The sequence below is a fragment of the Anser anser genome (genome assembly GCF_964211835.1).
Source record: "Anser anser genome assembly, chromosome: 11".
Taxonomy (NCBI): domain Eukaryota; kingdom Metazoa; phylum Chordata; class Aves; order Anseriformes; family Anatidae; genus Anser; species Anser anser.
This window is the reverse complement of record NC_139732.1, coordinates 21798614-21815970: the sequence shown is the minus strand read 5'-3', so window position 1 is coordinate 21815970 and position 17357 is coordinate 21798614. Positions and strand designations below refer to the sequence as shown.

At 69.5% G+C, this 17357-nt stretch overlaps 1 protein-coding gene across 3 annotated transcripts in view; it reads left to right on the top strand.

The window, feature by feature from the left end:
* Positions 1–17357, top strand: part of GSE1 (Gse1 coiled-coil protein) — a 102675-nt gene that overhangs the window by 18018 nt on the left and 67300 nt on the right. For all 3 annotated transcript variants that reach the window (XM_083851594.1, XM_083851595.1, XM_083851593.1), the window contains exon 2: positions 16091–16241. In XM_083851594.1, coding sequence (XP_083707720.1) covers positions 16091–16241 — 151 coding nt within the window. The remainder of the gene's footprint in view (positions 1–16090; positions 16242–17357) is intronic.

Below are 17357 nucleotides of genomic sequence, written 5' to 3'. Positions count from 1 at the left end.
CCATGGGGGGGGGGGGGGGAGGCAGGGGGCAGAGGGGGGGGCCCCGGGGTGCCGAGCGGGGACGTGGTGGCGAGGCCTTGGTGGCGAGGTGGTTGTGGGGGGGGGACGCGGAGCTCGAACTCGAATTAGCCGGTAATTGCGCCGTGCCTAATTACAGGGAGAGAGCAAATCACCGCGGCGCTTCAGAGAGCGCCTGACACGGAGTAACGAGGATAATTAGCAATCAGGCAGGAAGCTGCCATCTCGCTCCCCGTCCCCCCCCCGAGCCCTGGGGAGCGACCCCCCCCCACTCCGGCCCCGCTGCCTCCCCCCCCCCCCAACTCAGGGTGCTCCGGGGGCTTCTGTCCCCCCCCCACCCCCCTCCCCACCCAGTCCCCAAACGGGGCACCTGCCCCGCGACACCCCCGAGCCCCCGACGGTGATGCGGGGGGTGGCACACAGACGGGGGGTGCGCCCCCCCCCATGGAAAAAAAACCCTTTTGGGGGGGAGCAGCGGATCCGGGCGCACCCATGCGCGCTGCGCGGTGCAGGCGATGCATTAATGCCGGCTGACGCTAGAGCGCACCAGCAGCATGCTGTGACACCCGCCTTGGGGACACGGCACCCGCCGGGGCCACCTGCGCCCCCCACCTCCCCCCCCCCACCCGACACCCATGGGGTGGCCTCCGGCAGCGGGGCAGGATCCGGCCTCCGGGCCTCCGGCCCCTCTCCGGTGGCCCCCGGTGCCCCCCGGGAGACGCTGGGGTTGGGATCTGGGATCTCAACTGCAGCTCTCCGGCCGTCGGGGGGGGCGGGGGTCCCCAAAACTTGCCCCCGTCCCCCCCCCCCCCCACCGGCATCACCCGCAGCCCTTAGGGATGGCGAGGAGCGGTGCCCTCCGGATTGGCCTCGCCTTGGAGTGCTGTCCCCTCGTTTTGGGGAACGTTTCCAGCCTTTTGGGGGCTGCCCCGTGCTGGGGGGGGGGGCTCGTCCCGCAGCAGCCCCCAGCCCCGCGTGGGTGGAGGGGCCTCCGCGGGGCATCGCCGTGTCACCGCGTCCCCCTCCCGTCCCCTCCTGCCAACCGGGGGTGACGTGGGCAGGCTGCGGGCACCCGGAGGCTCTCGCCGGGCACAAAAGGGTCCCCAAACATTCCCCCCCCACCCCACGCCCCCCCCAAGGCACTTGATGTTTTTTTCGCGCTGCCTTTGCTCCGGCTCCTGCTTTCCCCAGCCCCTTTGGGGCTTCCTGCAGAGGTCTCAGCGGGGACGGCACCCGTCCCCAGCCTGGCACCCTTGGGGACGGTCCCTCTGCCTCCCTCCCAACACCTCCCGGGGGGGGGCGCAGGGCGATTTTGGGGCAGGTGTCCCCCCCCCCTCCTTGGGGCTGCAGGGACACCGCGGCACCGCAGGGGTGGGTGCGGGTGCAGGGACGGGGTCACCCTATGCAGCCTGTCCTCCTTCGTGCACGTCTCCTTGCCTCCTCAACGCCTTTTTTTTTTTTTTTTCCCCCCTTTTATTCCCCCCCCCCCCCCAACTCTTTGAGCAGCTGTTCTCTAATAAGCTGTTAATGATGATACAGTAAGTAGGAGCGGAGAGTCCTGCGGGAGCTGCCACGATTTGTGTAATTGGTCTCGGAGGAGACAAAAGTATCTAATATTTACATGCCGGTATTAGTCCCCTGGGAGCGCTGTCTGGGCTGGCACGGGGGGGTTTGGGGGGGTTGGGGGGTGTGTGGGGGGGAAGCAGCTCCCAGCCTCAACCTGTCCGCTCCCATCTGATGGATCGGCACACGGCTAAGGGATGGGAATCGCCGTGCGGCGGCGGGGGGGGGGCTTTGCGCCACGCTGCCGGCCGGGCACGGGCGTTATGGGGGGGCTGGAGGGGTCCCCGAAGCCTTCCTGGGGGTGCCGAGCATCGCTAGGGCTCAGCACCCGGCCGGGTTTTGGGGAGCAGCGGGGTTTTACGGGGCTGCCTCCAGCTGTGCCGCGGGGCGGAGGGAGGGTGCTGTGGCCCCCCCGGGGGGGGGGCGCGGGCGCGGAGGAGGAGGAGGCAGGAGCAGGGGTTTCCCCCGGGGGGGGGGGATTTTGTGGGGCTTTGCGCGGGTGCCATATGGGCCCGGATTAACGCGACGGGTTCCGTATGGGCAGATTAGCCGGGCGCCGCCGGGGAGGCCGGGGGAGGCTGGCTGGGCACGTGGGTGCCCCCGCATGGGGGGGGGGTCAAGGCGGCGCTGGCGTCGTGCTCCTGTCCCTGCGGCGTGCCCCGGCGTGCCCTTGGTGGCAGGGGAAACTGAGGCACGGAGGAGCAGCCCTGCCCTCCCTCCAGGCAGCCCCGCGCCCCGGCACGGCCACCGGGGCTTTCCCCCATCCCCTGGGACCCCCAGCCCCTAAATGTCACGTCCCCAAGGCTTTGGGGTGCCTGTGGGGTGCCAGCTGGGTCGGATCCTGCTCCGTGGAGGTGCTGAGCACATTAGGAGCGAGCTGGGCGATACTGGGGGGGGGGGGCATCCTTATTCCCCCCACACCAAGCAGAGGATGGGGACCCAGGGGGTGTCACGGCACCTGCCCCATCTCTGGGGCTGTGCGTTGGAGCAGGGGCCCAGCACCGTGCCGTGCCCCCGCGGCCCCGCAGGATTGTACCCCCCCCCCACACCCCCCCCCCGCCACCTTTCCCAGCCAGATTCCCCCTTTCCCATTGCCGTGGCAACCCCCGGCATGGCAACGCACGGCCTTCGGCGAGGGGACGTCTCGCATGTGCCCTTCCCCGTGTCCCCAGGGTCCCCCGGGGGGGTCCCCGGGGGTTCCCGCCGGCGGGGTGAGGAGGGTGCTGGGGCCTCTGGCATGGGTGGCCGCGGGGATTTTTCGGGGGGGGGGGGGGGGGGCACACACACCGTGGCCGGATCCGGCGCCGGCGGTGCTGAGCCTGCAGGACGAAGGGCGCAGCGTTTGGCGGGGCGTAACGTCACCCCGGGGGGGGGTTGTTCGGGGGTGGTGCCCGCCTCGTCCCATCCCCGTGGATTATTTGGGGGTTCACGGTGCTGGGGGGGGGGGGGGATGGCACGCCGAGGCGCACCGTGTGGCGGCTGTCCCGCAGCGTCCCCGTGCCCCTGGGGACGTGCGGATGTCACCCGCCACGTGCAGGGCTTGCGGGGGGCCTGATGGTGGCACCAGGTTGTGCCATGTGGGGGGACAGCGGGTGGCCGGGGGGGTGGGGGTGGGGGGACACCTGGGGACGTGGCCCCCCGGTGCTTTGCCCCCCTTTGCTGCCGGTGACCCTAGCGGCCGTGCGTCCGCCGCCACGTTTTTGGGGACCCTGCCTCTGCGTCCCCCTTTCCTCGGGGACGTCCCCTTGCCCCGGGCAGGGCTGGCGCAGCACCCGGCGCCCTGGGCGGCCGCCTCTCCCTGCTGCCACCCAAAGCGGGGGCCGAGCCTCTGCGTCCCCGGCCTCCCCCCGGCCTTTTCCGACGCTCCCTAATCCCCGGCTCGCAGCCGCGGCTCCTGCTCCTGCTCCTGCTCCTGCTGCTGCTGCCGCTGCCGCCGCCGCCGCCACCTCCCAAGTGCCGGGAGCAGCTGCTTAAATATCCCGGTGCTGGGTAAACAGGACCTCGCCGCTGACCCCCCCCCAGCCGTGCGGTGCCCCCCCCCCCCCAGGCCCCACATCAATGGGGTTAGGAGCGGGGTTGCTCGCTGGGCGCGGGGGGACAGGGCGCAGGTCCCCGTGTGCCCCTGCCCTTTTTGTCTTCGTCCCTTGGCCTCGGTTTCGCCCTGCATCCTCCCGGCACTGTGCGGCCGGTGATGCTTGCCCCCCGTGCCCTGCGTGTGTGTGGGGGGGGTGTTTTTTTTTTGGGGGGGGAGCGTCCCCCCCCTCGCCTCCGTGCCTCCCTCCGGCGTTATCTGCTAAATCTGCTAAGCAGGGGAATCGGGGCGGTCGCCATCTGTGAGCCTGCCAATAATGGGATTAACTCCTTCCCCTGGCTGGGGCCGAGCCCGCCTGCGTCTCTGGCAGCCCCTTCCAGCACCCCCCTCCCCGCCGGGGATGTCCCCCAGGTCACTGGGCTCCCTGGGGACCCCCCCCCCCGGGCTCTGCTCTCTTTGGGGGGGGATTTAGGGCCGGGATACGGCGGCGGCTTTGGCGAGGAGCTGGCGGGGCCGTCCTGCACCCGGTGGGGCACCTCGGTGTTTTGGGGAGCTTTGGTGGGGGGGTGGGGGGAAATCGGGAAAATCCTCGCAGAGGGTTGTGAAACCCTGGCGCCGCCCCGAGCTGCCCCCTCCCGTGTGGTTGCGTTGGATGGGGTCCACGAGGGGTTGGGGGGGGGGGCTGCGGTGAATCCCCCATCCCGCTGCCTCCATCCCTGCCCCCCCCCCCCACGTACCACGCTCCAGCACAGCATCGGCACGGGGGCCACCTCCCGCCTGCCTCAGTTTCCCCTCCTGCCACCTAGGCTCCATTTTTTTGGGGGGGAGGGGGGGGGGGCCCTCCGCGTGCCCCCACCCCGAGGCAGCAGGATGCAGGGATGCTCCTTGGACCCCCCGTCCCCCCACCCCGGGACCAGGCAGCACCCCAGAGCCGCGGCACGGAGCTGGGATGTGTGTATGGGGGGGGCGGGGGCGGCGATGGGACGCCCCCAGCCCCATTCCGCCAGGTTGGGGTCTGGCAGCCCCCGCTAATCCTCTTAGGCTGCGCCCGGAGCAGCTGGCGAGGCTGCAGCCAGGACCCAGGCTCCCCTCCCAACAGGTGCCCCCCCGGGACCCCCCCCCCCTTCCCCGCGGCCGGGGCTCGCTGCGGGGCTCTGGGTCCTCCCCCCCCCATCCCCGTGCCGCAGGCAGCCCCCTCCCCGCGCGGCCGGCCCGGGAGCGCTCATTAATTATCTAATCTTCCCTTTATGTTTAATTTACAGCCCCGCGCGGCTCTGGCCATATGCTGCTTTTGTTGTGTCTGGCTCTTTGTTGTGGCAGGCAGCGTTTGCTGCCCAGACCCCCCCCCCCAGCCAGCCTTTGATCCCCCCCCCCTCCTCTTTCCCCGTCCCCCCCCCCCAGCGCCACCCCGCAGCCACCCCAGAGGCACCTTGGCGAGCCCCCCGGGGTGGGGGGGAGGCGATGCGGGGAGGGGGTAAGTGCCTTTTTGTTGCTTATTAATTTCCCAGGTCCCCCCCCCCCCCAATCTCCTTGCCCCCCTCTCCCCCCCCCCCCCCCCCTTCTCCCTCCCTCGCCCGGCTTTCGCCGGCAGCTCCAGATTTGCCGTGCGCCCCGTGCCGCCGCCGCGCCTCCTCCCCGCTCCGCTGCCGCCAGCGGGGCTGCTCGGGGTCACCGCTCGTCCCCGCGCCCCCCCCGGGCTCTGCCACACAGGTAGGTGCAGGGCAGGCACCCCCCCGCCGCCCCCAGCCCTGCCCAGGGGTTTTAGGGGGGGCTCTGTGTCCCCCCCCCGGTGAGCATCCATGCTGGGGAGCAGCGGGAGGGACGCAGCCCCTCCAGGACTTGTTGCATGCCCACCAGCGTGCTGGGGGACCCGAGCTCTACAGGGGTGGGCGTAGGGATTTGGGTTCCTGTGCCCACCCCCTGGGTGGGTGCGAGCCCACGGGGGGGGGGGGCACGGCGGTAGGGCCCCCCCCCGGGTCCAGGACCCGCTGCAGGCACCCCGCCTGGCAAGGGCCCCACGCAACTCGCCGCAAACTTTGCGAAGTGCCGCCGGCGCGTCGGGCTCGGCGCGGGTGATTTTTTTTTTTTTAATTATTTCAAAAAAAAAAAAGAAAAAAGGGAAGGAAAAGGAAAGGAGCGGCAAAATGGTGCTGGTGCACGCCGGCAGGCCTGGCCGCAGCCTCCCTGCGTGCGCCCGCGGCGCTGGGCAGGGCAGCGTGGGTTTGGCAGGGTGCTGGGGAGGGTTTGGGTCTGGCTTTTTGGGGGGAAATTGCGCTTGGGAGGCAGGCGGAGGGGCTGGGTGTGTTTGGCCGGCTCCCTGGGCAGCGCAAAACCCTTTTTATTTTTATTTTTTGAGGATGTTTTGGGGGAAAAAACTCCCCTCCTGTCCCCCGTGGGCGCTCAGCCGGGCGCACTCAGCGCCGAGGTGGGAGCAGCCGGTCCCCAGGGGATGCTCGCGGCCGGGTGGCCCCGGCAGTGGCACAGGAGGATCCCTGGCAGCCCGGGCTGGGCAGGCGGCCACGCGGCCCCTCGGTGCTGCCGGTGGGTGCCAGCGGGGCCGGGGGGTGCCGAGCTTGCCAAACCACGGGCTTGCCTCAGCCGCCGGGAGCCAAGCGCCGGGCGCACGCAGGCGGCGATCCGTGAGGTCACCGCGACCGCCGGGGAGGTGGCCCTGCCAGGGGGAGGTGGCCCTGCCAGGGTGCGCTGGCTCCGAGCTGGCTCCTCCGTGCTGGGAGCCACGAGGCGGTGGCGGGGGCCAGCTCTGGGTGTTGTTGGAGGAGCGCTGTGGGAACAAACCCCCCCCCCTTTCACGGCTGGGCAGCGCGGGGCGCACTGCCACGGCACGGCACGGCGGCGGGTCCTGGGCGCATCGCCAGGGGGTGCAGTGGTGGGATGGGGTCGGGGAGCGGGGTGGGGGCACCCCTGCGGGCTCCCCGCATCCTGGCACGGGGCACCCAACGCTGCCCGGCCCCGAGCAGCCCCCGTGCCCCGCTCCCTCTCTCCGCACGCCTGCAGGAGGTTGTTTTCCTCCAGCCGGGCGGCTGGAGCAGAGGAGGGGCCGTGGGGCGGCTCGCGGCAGGTGGCCGCTGTCTCGCCGGGGTCCGTCCCCACACAAAGCCCCCCCCCCTTCCTCTCCCTCATTCCCTCCCCGCTTGCCAAGCAGGACTCCGGGGCTCCCAGGACACGGCGGTTTTGCAGCAGCCCAGCTCCGGCGTCACCCTCCCATGGGGCAGGGGGTCCTGCCAGCACCCAATTTGCGCACCCCGGGGTGCTGAGGGCGGCGGGGAATCTGAGGCAGCGGGGCAGGAGGCATCGTGCCCGCGGCAGCCGGTGCCAAAAGCGGAGAGCAAACAGGATTCTTGGCACAGGCCGGCGCTGCCGCTCGCTCTGCCCGCAGGCGGGGGTTGCTCTTTGCCTCTCCGTGCCGGCACCGCCCCAGCCCGAGCCCCGCTCTTCCCCCTCGGGTTCTCGGTGCTGCTTTGCAGGGAGGACACCCCGGGACCCGGTGCCGCGTCCCCGCGGGGCTCTGTGCGGAGCAGCCCCCCTCACACCCCCCCGGGTGCCGGCTGCTCGCTGAAAGGGGCGATTGTTCGCCCCCGGGGGGGGGGGGCGGCCGGCTCCGGCGCTGTGTGTGGCCGGGCTGCGGGCTGCGGGGCCGGCTTTGGCCCCCTGCCCGTCCCCGTGCCCTTTGCCAAAGGCGGCCGCTTGTGGGCACCGCTTGGCCGCCGGCCTCCCGCCAGCCCTGCGGCCTCGGCCGGGGCAGGATGCGTGCAGCAGCGCCCAGGGCTGCCGCCACGGCTGTCGCGAGTTTGCGGTCCTCAGCCCCGCCGTGGGCTTTGCTCCATCCCCAAAAGCCTGGGCGAGCTCGGAGGGGGCTGCGGCGCGGCCAAAAGTCCCGCCGGGGAGGCACCCGGGGTGGCTTCATCCCTGCGCGAGCGATGCGTCAGCGCTGAAAGCCCCTGGTTTTCCACCCTGGTGCTGCTCCCCCTCCCTTCCAAGCATATTGGAGATTTCGGAGGCGTGAGCATCACCCCCGGGGGCGGCTCACCGGGCCCCCCGCAGCAGGTAGGGCGGCGAGATGCCCCGTCCCCTGCTGCCCACACGTCCTTCCCCTCTCGGCTCGCTTGCCAGCTAATGGCTCGGCTCCTTCCTACGGCTTTTTAAGCGCCTAATGGCTCGCGGGGCTAATGATGCGGCTCCCTCTGCTCGCCCCTGCCACCCGGTAGATGGATGGCGCTGGGCCTCAGCGCTGCCCGAAACGATGGGGACGAGGACGGGGCCACGCGGGGCCGGGGGCCGGGAGTGGGTGCCTGCCCGCCCGCCTCTCCTCCCGCCTCCGCGCGGCGGTGTCACCGTAAATGCTATTTATCACGGGGTGATAAAAATCTATTTCCAGCGACCTCTTGGAAATGGCCCTCGTAAAACCAGGCGGCAGCAGACGGAGGCAGACGGTGGGGAGGGGAAATCGCTGTCACCGGGGCTCTGCCGGGGAGCCGCCGCTGCTGCTCCCGACCCCGGCGCGTCGCTGGCAGCTGCCCGCGTCCCGCAGCTGCCCGGGCGCGGTGGGAGGCTCGAGCATCCCTCCCGGGGCTGCAGCATCCCTCTGCGGGCTGCGAAGGGAGGAGCAGAGAGGTGCCGGGGTTGCAAGGAGGGGGATACGGAGGCATTTTTTTTTTTTTTTTTTTTTGTGCAAAACTGCGTCGGGGAGCGGTTTGGCGGAGCGTTCCCAAAATGATAACCCCGAGGGACTGGCCGCTGGAGGTGCCGGTCCACAGTCAGTCCCGGAAGAGCGGGTCGGGGATGGGGTGCTGAGCCCGCCGGCTTTTCCCTCGTTGCTCATGGCCATAGGGGTGGCCCCAACATCAGCAGGCTCCGCTGGGTCACCCACAGCCCCCCCGTGTGCCCCTGACCCCACTGCAGCCCCGGGGGGCTGCTGGCAGCCCCGTGCCCCCTCCTCAGCTCGGGACCACGCGGTCCCTCCTCCTCCGTCCCCGTCCCTTCGGTGCTGATTGCCGGGTGCTGATTCAGCCGTTTCCCTCCCACCGCTAATTACTCAGCCCCTCGCGAAGCCCTGGCCGTAAATCCTCCGGCGGGAGCGGGCTGGGAGGCAGGGAGCCTCCTCACCTCGCTCCCCCGCTGCCCTGCGCGGGGACCCGTAATCCGGTGTCACTCGTCCGCGCTCTGAGCTGGCCCCCGGCGGATCGAATGGGCCCTTTGCCCTGGGCTTCCTCCATCCTCCCCGCCTGGTTTTGGGGTGTAACCCCCCCCGCCAGCATCCCTCCTCCCTGCCCATGCGTTGCTCAGCCCAACCCTGACCCCCTGTCCCTAAACACCGGGGCACCCTTGGCGGCCCTACATCCCCCCTGCGCCCCGCGCACTGCCGGCCTGCAGCATCCTGGGGGGGGGAACCTGCGGGGGCTGGGGGCACCCTAGCAGGGCTGGGGGGGTTGGATTTGCTCTCAGGGCTGGGGGAAGGCGGCTGCAGGGTCTAATCTCCTTCCCTGACAAAGAGACTTGTAATCACTTCAAGTAATTAACCAGGTGTGGCTAGAGCGCCCCGGGGGGGCTCGGTGTGCCCGGCCGCCAAGCCCGGCAGTGGGGGGGACACAGAGGGGGCTCCCCATGCCCCCAGGAGCTGGAGGGGAAGGGGCTGCCTGGGGGGGGGGTGCAGCTCCCACCCTGGTGCTCACGGGGCTGTGCCAGGAGGGACGGGGACACCGAGCGCGGGTGCTTGCGGCCCCCTCGAGTTCCCCACCCGGGGGGTGCTGGGTGCCCCCGGGGAGCGCGCGCCCCCACCCGAGTGTCCCCTTGCAGATGGTTTGGGTTCAGTTGGTGGCTTCTGGGTGCGCCGCACCTCGCCGGGAGTCTGTCTTTAGATGGCAGGAGGGAGCCGAGAACGGGCTGAGCTGCGCTGCGGGGGGAGGAGGGAGGGCAGGGGACCGAGGCTTCGCTGCTGCGGCACCCATGGGTGCGTGGCTCTCACCAGGACCCCCGCGGAGGCGAGCGAGGGCATTCGCTGTAATTAAATTTGCATTTAATTGCACCCCGAGCCACGGGCATCCTGCCCTGCCCATGTCCCCTCCAAGCCCACGTCCCCCCTGCCCCCCAAGGAACTGGTGGCATAGAGGGGGCTCCCGGTGTCCCCACTGGTGTCCCAATTTGTGTCCCAAAACCCCAAAAGCCGTGACTCATGGGCAGCTCTGTTGGGTGGCGATGGCTTCATGCTGGACACCCGCATGAGGTCCAGCTGGGTGGCACTGGGATGCCGGACCTGGTCACCTGGCGTCCTCTCGTCCCTTGGGATGCCTAGGGTGGTTTCACTGCTGCGCCCTGCCCGGTTCCCCGTGGGATTTGGCCTTTTGGGAATGCCCCGAGAACCTGAGCCGCCGCCGTGGGGCGGGTGGGATTTTCCAGGCTGAAAAACCCCTTTGGGCAGCCCAGGCAGGTATTTAGTGTGGCGGGGAGCCCCGCGGGGACAGGACGGCGGCCGCAGCCTGCGCGCGGCTCCTGGGCTGGAGGTGGGTGAGCTCGGTGCCGCGGTGTCCCCGCGAGGAGGATGGGGAGCACGGGGGACGCGGCAGGTCCAGAGGTGGGACCTCGGGGGACAGCCGAGGCTGGGAGGGTCCCCGATCCATCCAGGGTGGGGTGGCCTTGTCTCACCTGTGTACTCTGGAGCCTAACGATGGCTGGGAGCACACCCTGGGGAGATGCTCGCGGATTTAATGGGGCCGGTGGTCCGCACGCGGCCAGCTCAGCGTCACGCCTCCGTGCGGGGCTGGGATGCTCACACCGTTCCCTGCCTCAGTTTCCCCGCCCTCCGAGCAGGGTGGAGGGGACGTTTCCCAGCCTGGCAGACGTCAGAGCTGCTGGGACGGGGGCTGCTCTGCCCGTGCGTTGCGGCCCCATCCTGCCCGGCCGCCCTGGCTGCGGGGTGCTGGGGTGCAGGGCGCGGGCCCTGCGCACCGGGGGCTCTCCGTGTGCGGCAGGGGGGGGCCGGCATCCCTCGTGCCCCGCCGCCAAACGGCACATCCCGGGAGGATGCAGGGAGCAGGCAGGGGCTCGAGGAAACCTGGGAGCGAGCGGCTGCGCCCCCCCCCCCCCCCCCTTCGCCTCCCCCTCCATCACCTCCCCGCTTGCCCGCGAACAAACGTCTGCTCTCGCCGAAAAAAAAAAAAAAAGAAAAAAAAAAAAAAAAAGAAGTGACAGGGGTCGTCTCAGTGCTTTCCACATGACCTGCCCGGGAACAGAGGACGTCTTTGTTAATCCGCCGAGCTGTCAGTTCAGCCTCTTCACAAAAGGCATAAACCACTTATTGCCGGGCTCACCCCTGACCCCGGATCCGCCTGCGCGGCCTCCATTGTGCCGCCTCGAGGAAGCTGGCAAACAATTTGGGCCGCCGCTCCCCTCCCCGCCGGCGGCTGCCTCCCGCCCCGCCGGCTGCATCTGCGCGCCCGCCACCTCGCCTGGCAGCTGCTGCGAGGGGACGGGGGCTGCCACAAAGGGGACCCCCCTCCCACCCCCCCACATCCCGCCCCGTGGCCCCGTTCTCCCCCCTCTCCGCCGCGGTTAGGGGCTGCCGGAGCAGCTGGCCGGAGCCCCGGGGTGCTGAGCGGCGCTGGGAGGGTGCTGGGTGCTGCTGCGCCCCTCGGTTGAAACCTCATAATGGGGGGGGGACGAAAGCTCCTTAGGGCCCCCGGCTGGGGCAGGTTGGGACGGAGGCTTTGGGCAAAGCCGCTTAGGGGCCGGAGAGGGCCGGGGCGATGCCGGCACCCCTCCGACCTCGGGGTGCTCAGCTCTTGGGGGTGCTCAGCTCATGGGGGTGCTGAGCACGTGCCGGCCCCCCCCGTCCTTCTTCCCGGTACCCAGAGCCCGCTGCGGGGCCGGTGCGCGCTGGAGCAATTAGCCGCAGTCACTTGGGGGCTATATATAACCCAAATTGCCGCCTGCAGCTCGTTAGCGAGCTGTCACAGGCGCGGTGGCTACGGTGGGTGACATCATGTCACCGGGGGGGGGACGGGGGGGGACACGGGAGGGTGGCAGGGGCTAGGGACAGCGCGGGGACCCGGGATGGGGGTGCCCTGGGGTGGGGGCACGGCTGTGCTGGGGTTTGGGGTGGGGGTCAGGGCGGGTTCCTTGGGTGCCGCTGGTGTGGCACGGGTGTCCCTCTGTCCCCGCTGCCCTGTCCCTGCTGGTGCACGTGGGGAGGAGCGTGCCCCCCCCCCACCCCCCCCGGGGCACGAATATATTGTGTGGGATCACGCACTGGCGTCCCGGTGGCGCTGCTGGAGGGCTCGGAGGTAACCGCAGCCCCCCCGTGACAAATGGCCCCGGCACGGCCGCGGCCCTGCCCACGCGGGCGCTGTGCTGTGCCAAAGTGTGCCCGCTGGCACCGCCGTGCCATAAAACGGGGTGGGGGGGTCCCTGTGGGTGCTGGTGATGCTCAGCATCACCCCCCGCATCCCATCGCTGCCCGGGACCACTTGGGTTCGGCACGTCCCCACCTCGGGAAGGGTTAACGTCGTCGTCGTCTCCTTCTGGAGCCTTTTGTTCCTTTCCTTTCTTTCTTTTTTTTTTTTTTTTTAAATTTCATTTTTTTGTATTCCCTTCCCCTTTTTTAATTACGGGTTATCGCGGCCGTAATTGCAGGTTCCAACTTTCCGCGAGCAAACACGGCTGAGAAACTTTCAACACGGCGCTGGGGAGCGGGGCTGGTGGGCGCTCGGCACCGGGCTCCGGTCCCGCTGCGGGGTCCCTGGGGACCACGGCGGGCAGCGGGGCCGTGCCGCGCCTGATCTGGGCTGCACCAGGGTGGGGGGGGGACGGGACATCTCGGGGCTCAGCAAGCTTTTGGGGGAAAATCCTCTGCTTTTCAGGCCGCAGGAGGAGGAGGGAGGTGGTGACTTCCTGGAGGGAAGAGCAGCTGAAACCGTCTGGCCTAACAAGTGGCTGGGGCTGCGCCCTCGGTGGCTGTAATTGCGCTGGGAGGCCGCCGGCTTGCGGTGATAAAGCCCCAGCGTGAGCTGGAGGGCTCGGCGGCCCTGCCGACAAAGGGAGCCGGAGGGAGCCTGCTCACTTCAGCCGTAAACACTCCAAATGCCTTTTTATTTTTAGTGCAGCCTCGCACGGCGGTGGCGGCGGCGGCGGCGGCGGGGGGAGGACGGCTGCGTGGCTGCGGGGGCTCGGGGGCGGTTTGTGCCCCGAAAGCCCGGTGCTTTGCTTGGAGCTGCCTGCGGCACCGCTCCCTCTTCGTGCCGAGGCTCCTCCTTCTGCGCCCCGGCCCTAGGCATCCCCTGCAGGTGCAGGATGCGGCCCCTCCGCGCTGATGCAGCGCTTGGGCGTCCTCCCCACCTCAGCCCTTGCTTGCAGGGGTTTGGGCACGAGGTTTGGTTGCCAAAAGGCACCGCCGGTGCTGCTGCGCCCGTGCCGGGGATCCACTGAGCTCCGGGGTGGTTGGTGCCAGCCAGATTTAGGGTGCCGGGTGGGTGCCACGCTGCCCTGGGGGGGGGTGGGGCTTGCGGTGCCGGGGAGCCCCGTGGGAGGCATCGGGGCTGCGCCCGGCCACCCGCCCCAGCGGCAGGTGAAGCGCAGGGGAAGTGGAACGGGGAAGCCACATTTTCTGGTGTCCCGAAGGCACAGGAAGCGAGCTGCTGCGTCACGGCACGCGGCAAATCGCTCGCCCGACAGCAGCCCTGCGGCGGCACGGCCCTCCTGGGGCTGGGAGGCACCGGGGGCCCGGCGTCCCCACGGCACAGCGGCGTGGGCTGCGTGCAGCTCCTGCGCTCGGACCCCCCTGCAGGGTCGTGTTTGCGGCCCTGGCACCCTGGGGCCGTGATGCGAGCCCTTTGCTTTCCCCCTCCGTCACCACCGTCCCCAAAGCTGTGCCGGTCGGTGCCGCCGGTGCCGCAGCACGTATTTGTGCCGGTGACGGGCGCAGAAGGAATGCGCCCTCGGCCAGGCCATGGGGAAGGACGGATGCAGGGACGCTGCTCCCTGCCCTTGCCTCTCCTTATCCCCCCGCCCCGAGGCTGTGTTGTGACCCGGCTCCAGGTCTCCCTGTTGTTTGCAGAGAGGATCTGCGGGCGGAGATCTGGTGGCAGAAGTGGCACGGCGGTGCCCGGGGGGGAGCTCCCTGTGGGTGCCGTCCACGCCGGCTCCGCTTTGAGGCTTTTCTCCCCCACTTTTATCACCCACAGAATCACCCCTATGTCCCCTGGGAGTGCCTGGCAGGTGTAGGGCAGCGATCGCTCGGTGTCACCTCGGTGTCACCTCGCCACGGACCTGGACACTGCCTGGGGCCACGACCAGGTCCCCAGCGGGGCTGTGCCCGGCCGCTTTGCGGTGCGGGGCTGTCGCAGGCTCCCCTCCTGGCTCAGGGAGGTTTTGCTTCACCCCTCTGCCCGCCCGGACCCCCTCGCTTCTACCCAAGCACCTCGGGGTGCTGGAGAGCAGGCGAGCCCCGAAATCAGCCCGCTCGCCTCTAATTGGGAGCGAGACTTTGAGGACACGGCCAGGGAGGAGGCCCCCCCTCCGAGGGGCTGCTGGGCGGCTTTATCTGGGTGGACAGATCCCTCCTAATTGAGCAGATATTCCATGTTCGCAAACAGATGGCTTCTTTGCATCAATTATTCCTTATCTGGGGAACCGGGGATGATTTGCTGACAGATAGCGCGGGGTGAAGCCGAAGCAAGGAGGAGGCCCGTGCTCCGCGCCGCCTCTTGCCCGGGGCTCCGGCTGCTCCCTGGGGGGTCCCGAGGGGCGCAGACACCGACGGAGGTGGGGGGGGTCCTGGGTGCCTTTTGAGCAGGTAACACCCGTCTCCGGTGGATTTGCATCTCAGAATCCCCTGGCAGGAAAAGAGAGGGGGTCGGGGCTCCCCAGGGAGCGGGATGCACCCCTGCCCCCAAATCCCCCTCCCCACCTTGCCCCCCGGTGCCCGCAGCGCCCCGGCTGCTGCTCCCCCATTGCTCAACGCTGCTGTGACGCATGACCGGGGATGATTAATGTTAATGAATGATTAGTTGCTCTAGGTATCAAAGAGTGCTCCAGCCCTTTCCCTTGCCCACAGGTAGGGGATTGCTGCGGCTGCACCCCTGGGGATCGGGGGCTTCGCCTGGGGGGGGTTTTCCCCGGGCACGACACCTCCCTCGCGCAGGGCAGCGCTCGGAGGGCTCGTGGCACCGCTCTCGGCTCTTTTGGGGTGGGGACTGCTCCCCGGGCTCGTCCCCAGCCCGTTGCAAAAGTCTTTTTCTATTAATCCTCGGGAAGGGAAGGAGCATCCCGGGGCAGCCGGTGGCACGGCGCCAGTTGGAGCCAGCGCTCGGTGCCACTTGAGGGCTCGCGGGAGGCGTCGGGCGCTGGCGGTTGCGCGGCGCTGCCATATGGATTCCATAAATTAAAACCTTTCCAGGAAGCGAGCGGTAAATTTATACGTCTGCTCACATGTGTGGCTCATTGAGTCTGAGGGCTTCCCGGCAAAATTCATGTGCCATCCATCTCACTTAGGCTCTCCGGGTTTATAGGACTAATCCTGAGAAAAAAAAAACAACAACAACAAAAAAAAACTGGATCGACATAAAATCCCCTCCACCTGCACCTCCGGTCCCAAAATCGGGAGCGGGGGGTGCTGTGGGGCAGGAGGGGATGTCACCCACCCCGGTGGAGCATCGTGCCCCGTGTCCTGCCCTGCTCGGGGCTGAAGGAGCGCTGCCCGCGGAGCGACGTGGATGTAGCATCCCGGGGGTGTTTTGTTCGTGCGCCTCTTCCAGAGGTGAAAATAACCACGCTGCAGGCTGGCTGCATGCACGGCGGGGCCGGGATGCACGCTGCCTCCTTTATTAAAGGCAAACAGCAGCACAGCCTGTGCTCCTGGGTGCTTGCGAAGCGGGAGGGTGACAGCTACAACAAGCGCGGCTGCGGGGCTGGGAGCCGCGGGGGACGCCGGGCACGAGCAGCAAACCCGGCTCAGGCCCCGAAGAGAGCAAAAAAGCAACAGGTCTCCTTTTTTTTTTATTATTATTTATTCCATTTTCAGGGCTGTGAAAGCCGCTTTGGCAGGGAGCGAGGGCGGTCGGGGTGTGAAAACCCCGTCCCCGCCGTTGGCGGCACGTCGGCCTCCCCGCAGCCTGCTGCCGCCTCTCCCGGCAGGAAAGGCGAGGGGGAGTTGTTGATCCCGGGTAAACACCGGCCGCTTGAGTAATCGGTAGCAGCCTACCCAGCCAGCTGCTGCTCGCCGGCGAAGGGGACGCTGCTTTGATTCATGGCCCCCCCCCAGCCCGCCCTCTGCCCCCCCCTTCGAAGCCTTTTTCTTGTCTCCAGCTGTAGCCCCGCGGAGCGGGCTGGCCGGCGAGCGGCGTGCGGCTCCCCGCGCCGGCCACGTGCATCTGCCGGCAGGAAAACAAAAGCGTCCTGTGGCCGTGCGGCCCTGTGTCCCCGTGGCCGTGCCACCGGCGCTGAGCCCCTGTCCTGCTTTTCTTCCAGGCGGCCCCCTCTTCCCTCGAGACGCCCGCCGGCGAGCCCCGGCACCGGCCGCTGGGCACCAAGGAGAGCCCAGGCACAGCCCCGGACGTCGGCCCCGAGCGCAGCCAGCGGACGGCTTTGGATGCGGAGGGCGCGGACGCCGGAGCTACAAGTAGGTGCTGCGGGGGACGGGGGGGGGGACGGTCCCCGAGTCCCCTCGCCATGAGGAGGTTGGGGAGGTTTTGGGGACGGGGCGCCGAAAGTCACCGCCGTGCCGGGGAGGTGACCCCGGTGCCCGCCTGCCGTCCCCGGGGCCGTGAGTCAGGCCGCGGGCGCCGCGGGGAGCCGCAGCGTTGGGCAGGCCCCGTTGGGGGCCGAGGAGGTGAGGGGGGAGCCCCGGGGCTGGGCCGGGCTGCAGCTCCCAGGACTCGGCCGCCTCGTCCGTCAGGAGCGGCAGCATTTTTGGGAGAGGCATCACATCACGCCTGCTTCCCGCCTGCCGCCTCCCAGGACCGGCTGGTTTGCCAGCCCTTCCCGGCGGGCGCGCCGTGCCGTGCCGTGCCGTGCCACACCGTGCCGTGCCATGCCGTGCTGTGCCGTGCCGTGCCAGGCTGCTTTGATCCAGCAGCAGCCACCGATGCCAGCTCCTGGCGCTGCGCTGGGGGCAGCCCGGCACCGCAAGGCGCAGCAGGCGGGGAGCCAGGAGAGGCAGTGCCGCCCCCCCTCCCCCCGGGGCGCAGGGGGGGGCTTCGTGCCCCCACGCCAGCCCCCGGGAAGGGAAGGGCTGGGCGCTGGGACGCCGTGGCCAGACTCAGAGCAGCCCAGGCACTGCGCCCCCGAGGTGGGGGGGGGGACCCGGGGGGGGGGGCAGGCTGCATTTGCAAGCTGCTCACAGCCCGGTGCGCAGGCAGGCTGGGAGCTGTGGCCTGGAACGGGCCTGCCGGAGTCAGCGCTGGATTTATTACCCTGCCAGTGGCTGCCGGGCAAAGGTGACAGTGACTAATGGCTTGTTACACGCCTGCCACATCTCATCTGCGCGCCGCGGCCGGGTGCTGGCGTTCCCAGCCCCGGGCTCGGCGTGTGGGCAGCCTGCGCCCGCCCTGCCTGCCCCTTGGGGATGGGGCCAACCCCCCCCCCCCCACCCCGTGTCCCCACGGGCAGCTCGGAGCGGGTGACGGTGACGTCTGGGCACGGGGATCCTCAGCCAGCCGCGGCTGAGCCTGCCGTTGAGCCACCGGCACCGTGTCCCTGAGGCCAGCGCAGCTTTGGGGACCCCAGGGTGTCCCCA